The sequence below is a fragment of the Mycteria americana genome, chromosome 8, assembly GCF_035582795.1.
Source record: "Mycteria americana isolate JAX WOST 10 ecotype Jacksonville Zoo and Gardens chromosome 8, USCA_MyAme_1.0, whole genome shotgun sequence".
NCBI lineage: Eukaryota > Metazoa > Chordata > Aves > Ciconiiformes > Ciconiidae > Mycteria > Mycteria americana.
The window spans coordinates 7,215,960-7,230,727 of record NC_134372.1 but is presented as its reverse complement, the minus strand read 5'-3'; the positions used below and the strand labels follow the sequence as shown (position 1 = coordinate 7,230,727).

The following is a 14,768-nucleotide window of genomic DNA, read 5'->3' as shown; positions in this document are numbered from 1 at the left end:
CCTTGCAACTCTTCTTTTTGTTGTCTTTTGCTCAGTTGGATCTGGGTCTATTTTTACTGAAAGGGCAAGCTTCTTCACGTTGGCAGAGAGCTGGGGCCTCCAGCGAGGTGTTTTCACAGTGGTGTTCCCTTAGTACAAACAAAGGGCGTGCTGATGTAAGGAGAGCTCCTTTCCCCAGTGATAGGGCTGAAAATGCAAGCATACACAAGTGTATACTTTGAAGTGTATACTTTAAGAAAACTAGCAACTGCAGATACCAGAGCTGTCAAAAATCACTTATTTAGGTAACTAGCTGTAGCCTTTAACCCCAACAGCTTTTCGACTGGATCCTTTGGGATTTAAGCAGCCTCCACAAGTGCTGCTAGGTTTGACTACTCATTTTAGACAGTTTAAAATGTGTATGTATGACACTAACACTTAGATTTATTGCTTCATTGACACTTATGTTCCCCAGTGCCAGACAAAGCATTTACTGTGCTGAATATCATGCCAAATATATGGCAGCTCCCTTTCACTTCACTGCGATTTCCATTAAATGTCATAACAGCATACCTGCTTTTTATGCTGTTCTCCATATAAAAAGCAAGACTGGCATACCCTACATTTCTTACGGTAGTGTTTCAAGAGGAAGCTGAGGGGTTTTTCTTACCAGGAAACAACAGTAGCAAGAATGAGGCCACGTAATATGCTGATGCAAGTGAAAGGTGCCAAATACTCTGCATTAAAACTCACTTAAAAACATGTCCTGATCCTTTTTTTTTTCTATGTCCTTCCTGCAGCTTAAACGTATTTATTTAAAGCAATAGTTCTGGAGTTGCGTGTATATACATATCTAACTGTGTGTATATATATGTTTGTGCGTATGTATATATACATACACATATGCATTTTTAAATAGTTCCTGATAAAAGTAAACATTGTCTAAGTGATAAGAAAATAAGGAGCCAGCTGCTTTCTCTTGGTCTCGTGATATTCATGCACTATTACTACTAAATGATTTAGGTAGTGATTTAAAGGAACAAAAGAAGCACATTTTGCTTTGCTTCTTAGGGAACAGTCAGAAATTACTGTATAACTGTGTTTTAAAGTCCAAAAAGCCCAGATGTTGGATATCACTACTTAGAGAAAGTTTTCAGTAGCAGATGGAGTTTCCTCAAAAGTTTAGAAGTGCTCGAACCTCTGGCTGTCCTGTCTATTTTACTGGTCCTGTAAGAATGATGTAAGGAGTACAGACCTCTTTTAATGCTCTGGCCTTGTATAATTAGTCATTTCTGACTAACTTAACTTTTACAGGAAATTTTTTTTTTTTTTTTTAGTATTGGCAGAATTAACTTTAATATAAATATTTTGTTCCTTTTTTTTTCTGCCCCACAGAGCAGAATGGTATTGAAGAAACGCTTTCCGGCCGATTGCCTTGGAGAGAGACACCTATTTTTATGCATCATTTATCGATCATGCAGCACAAGCAATTATTTAGTACATTCTATTTTTTCATAAAATTTGCTGATGCCAAAGCTTTGTATTAAGGAAAAAGTGAAGAAATAAACTTTAATTATGAAATCTTACTCTGTGGGAATTTTATTTTTCTTGGACTTTGTGTTAGTACTTAACTCTGACAGCCTTTTGCAAATTTTATAAGGTGCTTTATTTCCTTTGAACAATTTCATTTTTGCAGATCTGTATTCTTCTCCTTTCGTTTTGGGACACACAAGTGGAAGCTAACACAAGCTAACAAGTGGAAATCTCACGCAGTGTTGTTATGATGCCACCCAGCACTGGAATGACTAACAAGGGTATTATTAGCAATTGCTCCATACCAACTTGTTAAGGAAAAAAGCTGGGCCAGGCATTCTAGTATATAACGGGCTTACCTTGACTCCAGCTGAGAATTAATTTGAAATAAGAACATTTTCTCCATTTCTCCTCCTGTAACACTCCTGTGTTGCACTGGGAGGATTGCAATATGATTTTTGTCTTCAGGTCAGGCATTGCTGAAGGTTTGCCACGCTGTTTTCTCAACGTACAAATCATAAACCTTTTCTGTCTTTTTCTTTCACCCCACCCTTCTTTCTGACAAAAGTGAAGCTACTCTAAACCACTTCTTCCTTCCTAATACCAAGTGGAAAGGTAGTGTTTTCCCCCGCTGTCATCTGTGAAGCCTCCTTTCATATTAGTGACAGCGGTTAGTTTGTGTTCAAATGCAGATCATGAAAGATTGATGATGGTCTTTACTGTAATGTAGAAACTCTATGCAAACATGTCCCTTCTTGCCATGGCTTTTTTACTGGTGAGGAGGCAGAGGGAAAACATCTCTCATCGCTGTCCTCGCTCAGGCTGTTTCACGCAAGTTTACTTATGCAAGCAGCGTATGAGTAATTTCACAACAGTCAGTTAAAACATGCGGATCTGATTCACAGCCAAATGCTAATGCTTGAGTTAATGAGATGAGTAGATGAAGGTAACAAATCAGTAAGGAAAATATAATTGATAGAAGTTAAAACCTATTCTGCGTTTGGTTGTTTTTGTTCTCATATCAAGATGTAGACATTTGAAACAATGCTTTCTAATTTAATTAAGTGATCAGAGAGAACCAATTTTACTGTAAGATTTAATTTTTTAATGTATTGGGAAATAGAGTATTTAATTTAATTTTATTTTTATATATAGGCACTTTTAGAATTTAGGAACACAGCCAGAGTCTACATTAAAATAGTTTCTTAATTCTTACCTGTCCAGCAGACTTCAGCTAGGAAGGCAGCTTTTATAATAAGAAATGAAGTCTGTGATAGCTTCAGTACATTGTAATAGAGTTATTTTTCAGTGTGTCCTTGTGAAATTTTGAAAGAAACATGAAAACAATCAATAGAGAAGTAAGTGCATTTTGAAAGACGAAAGACTGGGAAACCCCATAGGACTTACTCATGAAGAGAAAAAAAACCCTCAAACATATTATGTCTGAGGACTGTCTCCTTGTAAAATACAGCATTTGTCAACTGAGCGTTGTTGCCAAAAAATGGAGGAATGGGGTTAGAGCATGATTTAGGGTACAGGCTATGAAACAAAAGGGTGAAATATTTTTTTTCACCTGTCTCTCCACAGCAATAGTAAAATTGATAAGCTTGTGCTTGTCTCCTGAAACAAAAATCCTTAAGTGCTTTTTAATGCTGTCGGGAGGGATGCACAGGGACAGCCTGAACAGCGTGGTGACCCAGACGCAAAAGGCACCTCAAACAGTTCCAGTTCATGTTGCTTCTACAGAACAGCAGCAGAAGGAGAAGTTGAGTCATATTGGGAACAAAATGGTTGACAAAAGGGCTTCTAGTGCATTTCCCTCCATGGAGGATTTAAACAACCCAGGGCCATCTTTTAATCTTTCTTTTGAGCCCTCTAACAATTGTCTCAACAAAGTGTTAATAAAAATACAGACAGTATCTGCTAGGTTAATTACAGGTCAGGCTAGCAATCTAAGTTTATTGTAGAATCATAGAATCGTTTAGGTTGGAAAAGACCTTTAAGATCATCAAGTCCAACCATTAACCTAGCACTGCCAAGTCCACCACTAATCCATGTCCTGTTAATGAAATAAATATATTCAAAGATGGACTCTGCACCATCCCAGAAACTCAATTTTTTTACCCTGGATAGACACAAGAAGGAAATTCCCAAAGTTTTTGTTGCCTGCCATGCTTTTAGATATCCGCACGTAAAAGATGAGTAATGTTACTCTCATATGCATAATCATAATAGTGAGAGGAAAGGAGAAGAGCGGGTCCCCCTTTCCAGATGTTGCAAGGATGGCAGGACTGGGCTGACAGAAGGGTATAATAGGGTACAGTTCAAGAGGGAGTAGCAGTGCCTTGCTAAACAGCTGGCTTCGAGGAAAGGATGCTTTATGAAATAATCCTGCTCTGTTGTTCCTTAACTGAGAGGGTGTCTAAAACAGATTGTCTGAGATGGGGAGTGCTTGGATCGGGTTTCCCCATTAAGAAGTCGTTATGCTGGAGGAGCTGTGGAGGGACTGCAGCTTGTGGCAGAAGATGGCCCTGATTAATGACTGAGGACATTAAAATACTTTCAGATGGAAAGGGAACACCGGGTGATATTTAACTCCTGATGCACCTGCAATGCTACAGCAATGCCATGTCTCTTGAATTTTTGGCCTTGGTGATGTGCCCACTTCTGTAGCATCCTGTGGTAGGTATAAAGATCAATTCCAGGGTAGTATGTTTATGTTCAGACTCAATACAAGTCATTTGAAAAGTTCTTTGTAAGTATATAATGAAGAATAGTGGCAGAGAGTGCTGAAGGATTCACTAAAACTGAATGCAGACTTCCCATTTGTTTTCCATACCTAAGGGATAAATCTGGATCTTTCTTGGTAAGTGCAAAATAGGAAGAACAGATTCATAAGCTGAATTTGGAACTGTGGATGTTTCTACTTGTCCTTAAAATACATTTACTCAGTAAATTTCTCAACTGGACCGATGCTACATTTTTAAACAAACACTAGCAGTTTTCTGCATTAAGTTGAGGATAGCTGGGTCACTGTGCCCTGCTGACTCTGGTTCTCTAGCCATAAGTTGTGGGCAATGGTACCGACCTGGTTATTAGAGCACCTGAAGATCGAGTGTTGAAAAGCACTGAGCAGCAGCTGGATTTTCAGCACTGGGCGAGCTGCACTGAATGGTTGAAGAGAAAGACATTTAGGAAAAGAGTGAATGTGTCCCAAAAGTGGTATGAAAGCCAAGAGATTTGTATCTGTATGGAAACATGCAGCCTCCCCTGGAAGTGGGTGGCTTAACTTTCTTTGGCCAAGAAGCAAGAAAACATGACAGTAAAGAATTTTAGAGGTGTTGGATATACAGTGCCTTTTTCCAGGTTAATTTAAAATATTTGTTGTCAGATGACCTGTCTGCCTGTTGATTAAATCTCTCCCTTGAATCTGCTAGAGTGGAAGTCTGGGCGCACACAGAGGAAATGACGGCCTGGGCTGTCTGCTTCCTAATCCCTTGTTTGATTTTTGTGTAATAAAAACAAAAGCAACACCGAGCTTTTAGAATCCCCTTTGTTTCGTTTCAGCATTGGCTGTTCAGTGTGTAACATTTCAGCGGGCAGAGGAAAGGGAGATGAAATATCCAATATCCATGGCTTATTTCAACTGCAAGCTGAGACTCAGTCATCAAAAATTAAATGATCCTGACCCATAACACATTTCAAGAAGAATCTTGAAATCAGTTTTATCTGGTATAATTTCAAAGTTGGTTTAGGTTTTTCATTTGAAGACAGACTATGATCAGCTGGAAGTCATAGTTCCAAGCTTATGTTCCCTCAAAAACTCAACCTTTATTTATTTATTTATTTTATTTTAAGCATTGCCCAGTTTTAGAAACCTGTAAATTTGGGAGAGGGTTCTGATCTAGAAAGTGGGTATTCATCATCCCCTGCTGACTGCTTCTGTAAAGTATATTCCAACGTAGTACACTTCTTCCAAACACCTGGATATACGCTCCTGGCAGAATGAGCAATTCACTGCTATGCAATGTAACTACTGATAGCACTTGTTTCAGTTAACTACAAGATCAAAAATAAATTAATTTGCTTATGAGAACTTTCCCTTCTCAGTGCGAATGGTGGAATGAGCGTGTGTACTGGCTTTTGGTGATAAGAGAGAGGTTTGGAGGGGGGTTAGGAAAGTGGCAGCAGATGTGTTGCCCAGCTTCAGTTTGCTGCTGTTCTTAACAAGGATTTGACCCGGGCACACCGTTGCTGTGCAGCTCAGGCTGGAATTTGCTGCAAATCAGGATGGCAGCTTGCTAACACAGCTTGCAAAATGAGTTTGCATGGAGCCTGTCTACAGCGTCCCTGGCTCTTCTAGCCAGTGCTGTTATGAGGCCTCTGCTTTGATAAGTGCAAAATTCATCGCTTTTGCTCTTTCAACAGTTCTATGCATTTGGTTATAACTCTAGCTTTTTCTTTTTAATCCTAATAAGGACTTCTTTTTTTTCTTTTCTGAGTCTCTGTCTTTTGGGTGAGTGGGGAAGAAGAAAAGGTGTTTTGGACAGTAGCAGCTGAATTTTTCTTCCCTCATACCTTTTGTAAGCTCTTTATTTCAGAAGGGCATAGGCTGGACTCAAAATTTGGCAAAGAAAGGAGGATTTAAGCACCTAATTCTGCCAGGGCTAAAGCTGCAATCCCCAAAGCGTCTTGCTCCACTGATGCCTGAAACTGGAGGCACCTTGGTTTGCTGAGAGCCTTCTTGATGAACTTGGAAGCTTTTCAGTTGCCTCCAATTTGGCTCATGTGGCTGCCTGGCATATTGTAATCTAAGCAGCCTTGCTCCCAGCTAATCCCCCCTGGGATCGAGAAACCGAGTAATGAAACGTTTTGGCCCAGGGCCTGATCTGATAGATGCTTTCAGAGAGAACCGTTTGTACAGCAGTAGGGCTGGGCTCCTTGCAAAACACATCTGTGGGTTTGGAGAGCCATGGGAACGCCAGGCTGCTGAGGAAAAAAATGAACTTCCATTCCCTACTCTTATCTGCTTGTTTCAGGTATCACCAATGTCGGAGAAGAGGGTTGGGTGTCCTTTGGCTCTGTGTAAGGAAGTACGTAGGTGCCTGTTTCTAGAAGGTGACTCCGGGTGCCTGGAGGTTGCTGAGCTCTGGAGGAGGTCAGGCTTTCTGCAGCATCGGTCAGACGATCCTTGGTGACCTCCTCGCTCAGCCTGCTTGTTCCTTTTGACCCCGTGCTGGAGCACTTTGTGCTGGCGTGCGGCATAGGGAACTGGGCACCTACCAAAGGTTGCTGGGTTTCTCGAGGAAGCACGTGCCTGCTTTACAAGGCTGTAAATCAACAGCAAGCACCAAGTGCGAAACTCCAGCCTGCCCCAGCCTTGCTCAGACTTGACCTGTTTTATCTGAAAGAACCATTTAAGGTGGGATTGTTCATGCATATGGAAAGCAGTTGCTTTGAACTGGCAGAGGAGCACACGAAGGGAGGTGAACTATTTCATACGGCTGTTACTGGTTTGCGTTAAAAGGCGGTTATTTTTTCCATGCATACTATGTTTGCGGCCAGCACCCGTGTACAAGGAAGCTTTACTCAGTTCTTACGTTGTTCGCGTGTGTTGTTAACGAGGTTTTGTTCTACCTCTTGTAGGCAGTCACTTCTTTCATCGTAACTCTCTGTCCCCTCGGAGCCTGGTCTACGAGAGCGAGTTCTCAACCATCGAGCCTGCCTTGGACATGTATGACGAGAACAAAACCTGAAAGGAATCCATGCTCCTTCCTGGCCCTTTTTCCGTTTTTTTCATTTCTCATTCCTATTGTTGTGTACTCTTTCCATGGATCTCCTTTGTCTGAAGAAGAGCTGCTTTTTCCAGAACACGAACCCGCCTTCTCGATTGCAAAGACGAAGACCAGCTGTGGTGGTTTCAGAGGGTGGCATCTTTGAGCTGACAAAGAGTTGCGCGCAAGCAAGATTGTCTGATGGAAATTGCTGAGTAACAGCATGGGGAGCTCTGTCGGTCCAGCCGCGGCGATGCAGAAGAGGTTTTACGGTGGTCCTAAGAGTTTGTGTTGTACTGCAAATGCGTCTCTTACACAGGCGTCTGCTGTTTCTATTTTTTTAATTGTCCAGATGGTTGGGCAACGTCAGAAAGGGAACTGGTTGCAGAGGAGATGGCCGGTGACTGGTAAAAGCAGTCGTATATCTTGGTCAATCCATAACCTTACTGTGAAATAGCCCCTTCTGAAAGGGACCTTTCTAAGTGCATTGAGTTTCCTACAACCCACGTAACCCTGGACAGTAGCAAGCCAGTCTGACGTTAAAGCTGCAGAGAGGACCTGCATTTGCAGAAAGATTTCAAGGAACTTGATGCTTGGTTTTTTCTCCATTTCAGTTGAAGCGGGAGAAGAGTGGCCTACACAGAATATACTTTTGGTCCTTCCGTGTGCTCCAGTCAAGTGAGTCTCTTGCTATAGAGAGGACATTCACAGAACCAGCACTTGATCTACCTGAAAACCATTAGACTTTTTGAAATATGCAGGAATCTAATTAGTTTTCTTTCTCAACTTTTTTTTTTGGGGGGGGGGGGGTTAAAAAATCCACCGAATTTTTCACTGAGGTTTTTTAAAAGCCAGCATGTTGGCATTACACAGAGAAGAAAAGAGGTAAGCTTCTTATCCCATTCTCCCGTTGAGATCTGCAACAGTTAAATAACAAACACATTCTCTAAGCCATGCCCTTTCCCACTGACATCAATAACGAGAATGCAGAAAGCAGAAGAAAGGAAAGCAGCAACCACTTTGGCACTCTGCAGGAAAAATCAATTTTTACCGGCGTGTGACAAAAGCGGTGGGGAAATTAATATTGTTTGCAAGTTTCTGAAAGAGCAACGCAGAAATGGAGAGTGAGAGAGGAACCTCTGGAGTTAAGTCGTCCACAGCGTTCCTCAAATGAGCAGACGTGGAGGAGCGAGCGCTTCTGCTCCACCTTTACCTACCAGACAATGCATAGCTGTTTAATGAATGTTCGGATTTTTCTCCATTTCTCAGTCTTAAGTTACTGTAGGTGTAGAAACACATTTGTGTCCTTGTAATGTGAAACAAAGCTTCACCATCTGTATAGGAATCTTGAGAAATCAGTTAAGCCAAAAAGAAAGGTAAGACATACCCTGCCACGCTTTAATTTCATCCGCTTTTGCTACAAGCGGGGGAATTTCCCCTCTTTTATTATGTTTTTTAATTATATAGCAGTCTGCTTGACATATATCCTTACCTGAAGTGTGGTTCAGCTGTGTCTTTAACATGGATGTTTAAGAGAAAAAGAAAAACCCAGCTCTGTAAAATGAGGAAATTATCCTCTTTGCTGAGCGTGCTTTGACCTTTGTTGCTGTGCATCAGCTTTATTTAATCTGATAATTCAAGAGTGGGTGGTGTGAAGTGTAGGGAGGTTTTTCTCATAATACCCACATTTATATTTACCAAATGCACTTTTATTGTCATTCAGCTCACTCTAGAAATACGCTTAAACCCCAAACTTTTTAAGAGCACAATTTTAACACCCACTTTCTCCTACAAAGCAGAAGTGAAGGTCGCAGAAAATGCCAGCCAGTGGCTTGAGCAGCAGCAGGTTGTGGTCAGCATCCTTTCTCTCCTTGCGGATGTGCCAAGGGGGGAGCTCCCAACAGTGCTGGCGAGCCCGGGCAGAGCTCCCAAACCCAGCCTGGCTGAGCTGCGCTCAGGCCCGTTCAGGGCTCGGGGGTGGCGGAAGGGCTGATTGAGCAACCCCTGTTTTCGTAATTACATCTGCAAGATCACAGCAGGCAGACACGTGAGAGCGGGGGACTTCCGAAAACAAACGCCCGAGAGAAAAATCACCATCTCTCAAAGATGTTGTGGGGTTTGTTTTTATCTGTGGTGTGCAGTCTGGTTACAATAAACTGACAGACACCTGGGTGTTCATGGTTAAATACAAAAATGTCTGGGTGTCTCCAACAAGCACGCGACAGCCTACCCTGTGCCGCAAGCCCCGGCCACCGGCACCACGGTGAAAGCGCGAGCTCGGTGCAGAGCCCCGCCAGCGGGGTTTTGGGTAGGAGAGCCCGTTGTAGCACTGTGCAGGGTGCGGATGCTCTGAGCAAATCCTTCTTGTAGGGGCTGTGTCAGCCCCACGCAGGGATTTGCCCCAAGGCCACCAGGAACATCACCGGGGCACGGTTTCGGCACAAAAACAAAACTGGCAGTTTCTCAGCTCCAGCTGAGACCGTTTGCACCGGCTGTGTACAGGAGTATACAGAAAATCTCGAAAATGAATGGAAATTAAAAGAAACATTAGACAGTACAAAGCCCCCAAAGACAAAATAATAAATAATGTCATTTATATTTTGTTAAATCTCCTTATTTCTAACCTAACATCTTGGTTACAATGGTGGGGAGGGAAGGTTTGCCTCTGATTGTGGAGACCAGGGTCTGGCATAGTGATCTGCAAATGGATTTATGCTGTGGCATCTTGGATAAGGGAGCTGACAATTATAATTGACGTCCTGGATTTGGAAAATCTTGCAACACTGGAAAAATTAAAAGCTAGTTCAAACAATTGATCCCTACCTGTGTGCTGGGACGTGCCGTAGCAGGCATTCTTCTCCTTAGTCATATTCAGGATGGGGAGGAGGCAGCACAGCAACATGGGTGATTTTTCCAGGCTGTGCTGGTAAGTTTGAGGTTTTCTTTTTAATATTAATCAGTATATAAAAAAAAGCTTGATGAGCATCGTTGTTCTTGTTCTGCTGCAGTGGTGCTGTGTATGGTTGAGTCATTTCATAGAAGTAAAATATACTGCAATCTACCAAGAACTGTAAGTGCCAGTAACTTGGAAAATCATTTTTAAGGTTAAAAAAAAAAAGTGCTTTTTAACAGAAAACATTAATTTTATGACTTCTACATATAAAAAGACCTTTTATGTCCAAGTGTTTCTCTAAACTATTTAAACCCTAGTACTCCACCTTCTCTTTCCCCACCCCAAATCTCCTGTTCTATGAAAGTTTTGCATGTTCCCATAAGACATTTGTAAAATCAAGGTTTGCTTGTGTTCTTAGAGGATAATTGCCAGTAAAAAACCAGACTGTAAGTGTGCTTTTTACCTATAATACTAACATTAAGTATTAAATTTGAAGCATGTTAAAATTTACTTAACGACAGTCACGATTACTCCCTCCAGTGAGCTCACGTGTTGGTATCTGTTTGCACTGTCCCCTTGCTTCTAGGATGCTTGCCTTGGCACCTGAGGATGCTATAGGAATAGCCAGATACCTTTCGTTCACCTACATAAGCCAAAGAAAGACCAAAAATAGTTAAATAAATGTGTTTAGGACTATATTACAAGACTTTTACACATCTTCCGTTTTCTTTAAACACGCTCATGTAAAACAGTGCAAAGGCTTGGGAGAGCCAAGAGCTTTACCAGCTACTGAAAAGCGGAGGGAGGTCTGCAGGAGGCAAGGGTCACGCTGAGGCTCCAGGGCTCATTTAGCCCAATTTAGGTTTGAGATAATGCCACGGTCATAGGTCATGAGCTGAAGGATGAAGGCATCAGGGTTGAGCTGACATTCAGACAGCTCTGCAGCCTGATTACTGGGGAGTGAGTTAACTTAATTGTTAAAAACACGTATTTTTTTTTGCTTAGCTAATAGTCATCTGTTTTTTACAACAAAGAAAGTATCACGGCACCGCACACGCCAAGGCACGGCGGGGCAAACATGAGAGCCGCAGGGCTGTTGCCGGCCCTGCCGGGTGGGGAGAGAAGGGCAGGGACCCCAGGAAACACCTTGAACTTCACAGGTGAAGCTTTCGCTCCTTTTTCACCCCATGTTACACATCCGTATGTGACCTAATTTTCCAGCCTGAGCCATGCAGAAGAGTGTGTGATGTGCCATGGCAGCTTGCATATGTGTTGTTATATTTAAAGATATCTTCACTTTTTTCCCTTCCCTGCTAGACTTGCTGCACTGCAGGGTGCTGCCGTAAGGGCAGCTGTGCTCCGGCACGCTGGGTGGAAACCACTGAGTAGGGGAGGGGGTGAGAGAGGGAAAGATGCTCCAATTAAGCAGATTGGGGGGCAATTAGGAGAAAGGTAGACTGTACTTTTGCAGGTTGGTGCTTATGTCTACTTTGTTTCCAATGTCTTTGAAATAATCAAGAGAAGAGGCGGTACCCCCCCACCCCTTCCTCGTGGGATGCAGTGATGAGAGCGGGGCTCTGAACAAGGTTTTGCTCCCGGCACGGGACCGCGGTGCTGCATAACCCCCGATCGGAGATGTCCTGACCTGTTGGCCAAAACCCTGACTTCACAGTGGCCCGTCAGGTTTACGTGGTGCTTGTGAAAGTGTTTTGCGGGGTGAAAGATGCTTGCATGAGCCTTTGCAAAGCAGCAGTAATCGACACCTTTTCATCTATGTCAGTCATTTGATCCTTTCGTTCACCTACTCTTCTTAAAAGCCTGTAACATTCCCAAACACTCTTAATTCTCCCCAGTTAATCTCTGCCCTTCCACCCCATCCATTACTAGTGGTTTTCTTCTCCTCCCAAGAGCTGGGTGAAGGTCCCCGTTGCGCAGGCACTGCCGCCCGCCTGGCCCCCAGCATCTTCCCCATCACCGTACTGTCACCGTGCCGGCCAGCCCCTCGAAGGGGATTCATCACTCCAAACCAGCATCACGGTCCATGGGAGCGTGGAGGTTCCTGGTGGGTCACTCTTGGCCAAAGCAGGCCATGTGGGACGTGGCGTGTTGTGGGATCTCATTCTGTGGATCCCTGCATGGAGCAATCCTGTCGCTCCTCAGCCCGCTAGCCTCATGGAGATGCCTAGGTGAACAGAGATGGATGCATAGGTTGCACAATAACATCTGAATGTTTATTCTTTTTATGGAGATAATGTCCAGGGTCTCTGCGTGTGGGGGCCCTGTGGTGTAAGGTGTTGCCAAAAAATAGTCCCTTCCCTAAAGAGTTAATAATTAAATATTAATGTTCCTGCAAAGATGTACACAGGGTTTTGTTGAAAGTTGAAGCTATTTAGAGTGGTTTCGTTGCAAGGCTGAGGTATAACATGAGCTAGTGTCATACAGCTGGGACTGGGGTTTCACAGCCCAAAAATCCACTAAGGCGTTGGACACACCCGTGGAGACTCCCTCGCTGCTGCCCAGCATGGGCTATTCCCTCCTCCGCTTGCATCCACCTGCAGCTCGCTTCGGCTGAGCCCTCAGGAGCAAGAAGCTTTTTAATTTTGCCCTGAGATCACGTGTGTGTTTGCAGCACTGTTTGCCTTTTTTTTGCTGCTTCCCATGTGCTCCGAGGTTTGCCTTTGCTTAGCTCTGACTTGGTCTTCAGCTGCCCAAACCCCTCAGGGGGACAAGAGCTGTTAATTCCCAAAAGAGCAGCTCTGCTGGGTTGTGGTAATGGCATCGGACCACTAGATTTGCTTTCGATCTACCATGCCTGTGTCTGTAACACCCTCTGGCTGTCTCAGGCAGTAAAGGCTGTATCTGTGTGCAGCCTTTGCACGTACCTGGGCTGCGCTACGGGGATCTTACAGAAAACAGCTCAACAGCTCAGCAACCCTCCCATGCTCCAGCACAGGAAGGTGTGGGCTTGAAAATAAAGTTGATGCTCTTTGCTGCTCTCAAGCCAGGAAAGTTCAGTAGGGCATTTGGGGCCGATAAAGCAAAGCTCCTGTTTGCAGATTCGTGCGGTTCCTGCATCACAGCCAGCAAGGCAACGTCCCAGCCTGTCGCCTGACTGGGCTCGCTTTGTGTTTGCACTGGAAGGTGTTACGTGAAAAAGAAGCCTTCTCAGTTGTCACCACATCAGCAGGTAGACTTTTTCCACCCCGTATGTCTAGACGTAACTCTCAGCGCTGGTAAGATCTGTCGCACTAGTCCTATAAAGGGGAATAACCTTTCTGAGCAAACTGAGTGATAGCATCGCTCTTCTGCTTATCCAGTCAGCCCTGCTGTGGTTTGCAAGTAGATGTTAAATACTAAAAGCTTCTCTGTATGACCGTGCCTATTTGGGATCACCTGCTCGAGGCCATGGCTAACTATGCACAGGATCCACTGAAACAGGATCGTTTTATCCCAGCAGAGAGGGGACACCCCAGCCTTTGGGTTTGGGAGACGACAGCGAACAACAAAAAAAACCCACCCCAATTTGTGTGCGTGTAAATTGAAAAGTTTGTTTCAACTGGCTTGCTGCAAGGTGGACCACATCGGTGTGACCATGTAACCTAAAAACGCCAGCAGCTACCAAGGGTCTGGCCAAGCGACGGGGACGCTGCGGGGACGCAGGCGCAGTGGGCGGCGCGGTGCCCTCCCGACAATCGGATCTTCCCAGCCCTTGTGAAATTGTAGCTTGACAGCAGCAGAACTTCTTGACATGTTTCGATGTAAGTATAACACTGTATCGTAGTTACGTGGTATATGCCAATATGTTAATAATGTATATCGATTAGTTAGGGTTTGCTAATGTACTACATTTCAATAAAAAGCAATTTAAAAATATGGAGTTTGTGAGCTTAGTGTCTCTCAAAACACGAGGATGAGAGCATTGCCCAGTGACTCCGGTCCCTCCAGTATATCTTACATATATATCTTATAGTAGAGTGTGGAACAACATTGTCAAAAGATCCATTTCCAGAGAGGATTTTTCCTACTCTCCAGAAAATGTTGTTTTATTTTGCTATACTGGTGCCTAGAAATCTCAGGCCACTAAGACCACATGATTCAAAGTGGCTTATGAATATATGGGAGACACGAATCCACGTTCCCGCAGCGTTTGCCACCTGAAAGATGGCACATAGTGAGCAGGAGCAGAGAAGATAATAAGACGGAGAGGATCCTTCAGCATCTTCCCCCAGTGCTCGAACCCTTCCCACAGCACATCCAGCCTTCAGAAACCACGGTGCTGCTCCCAGACAGAGCCATGCCATCAGGATGAAGGCAGAGCCTTGAAAGCTCAGCCAGCTAATAAATATTTATATTACAGTAGTGTACAAAGGCTCCAACCGGGATTAGGGCACTGCACTAACACAGAAGATAGATCATCCCAGGGTTAAAGGATTTATAGCCTAAAGAAAACACGGCATTCCCGCCTTCCTGGGAGCCGGGCAATAAGCATGGAGATGGTAGATGTCAACGTTTTCTGCTGTTGTAACACTTTCAGAATTTGAAGGGAGACTCTCTAATGGTTATTAAAACAAGAATAGTGGTTCACTAAA

The 14,768-nt window shown here is 43.7% G+C and overlaps 1 protein-coding gene across 4 annotated transcripts in view; it reads left to right on the top strand.

Moving 5' to 3' along the window:
* Positions 1-14,008, top strand: part of RNF130 (ring finger protein 130) — a 56,242-nt gene extending 42,234 nt beyond the window's left edge. For 2 of the 4 annotated variants that reach the window (XM_075509409.1, XM_075509408.1), the window contains one exon: positions 7,159-14,008. In XM_075509409.1, coding sequence (XP_075365524.1) covers positions 7,159-7,268 — 110 coding nt within the window. In that variant the 3' untranslated portion in view covers positions 7,269-14,008. Of the gene's footprint in view, positions 1-1,374; positions 1,566-7,158 lie in introns of those variants that run through there. The other 2 variants (XM_075509410.1, XM_075509405.1) reach the window with 1 other exon arrangement.
* Positions 14,009-14,768: the final 760 nt, after the last annotated feature.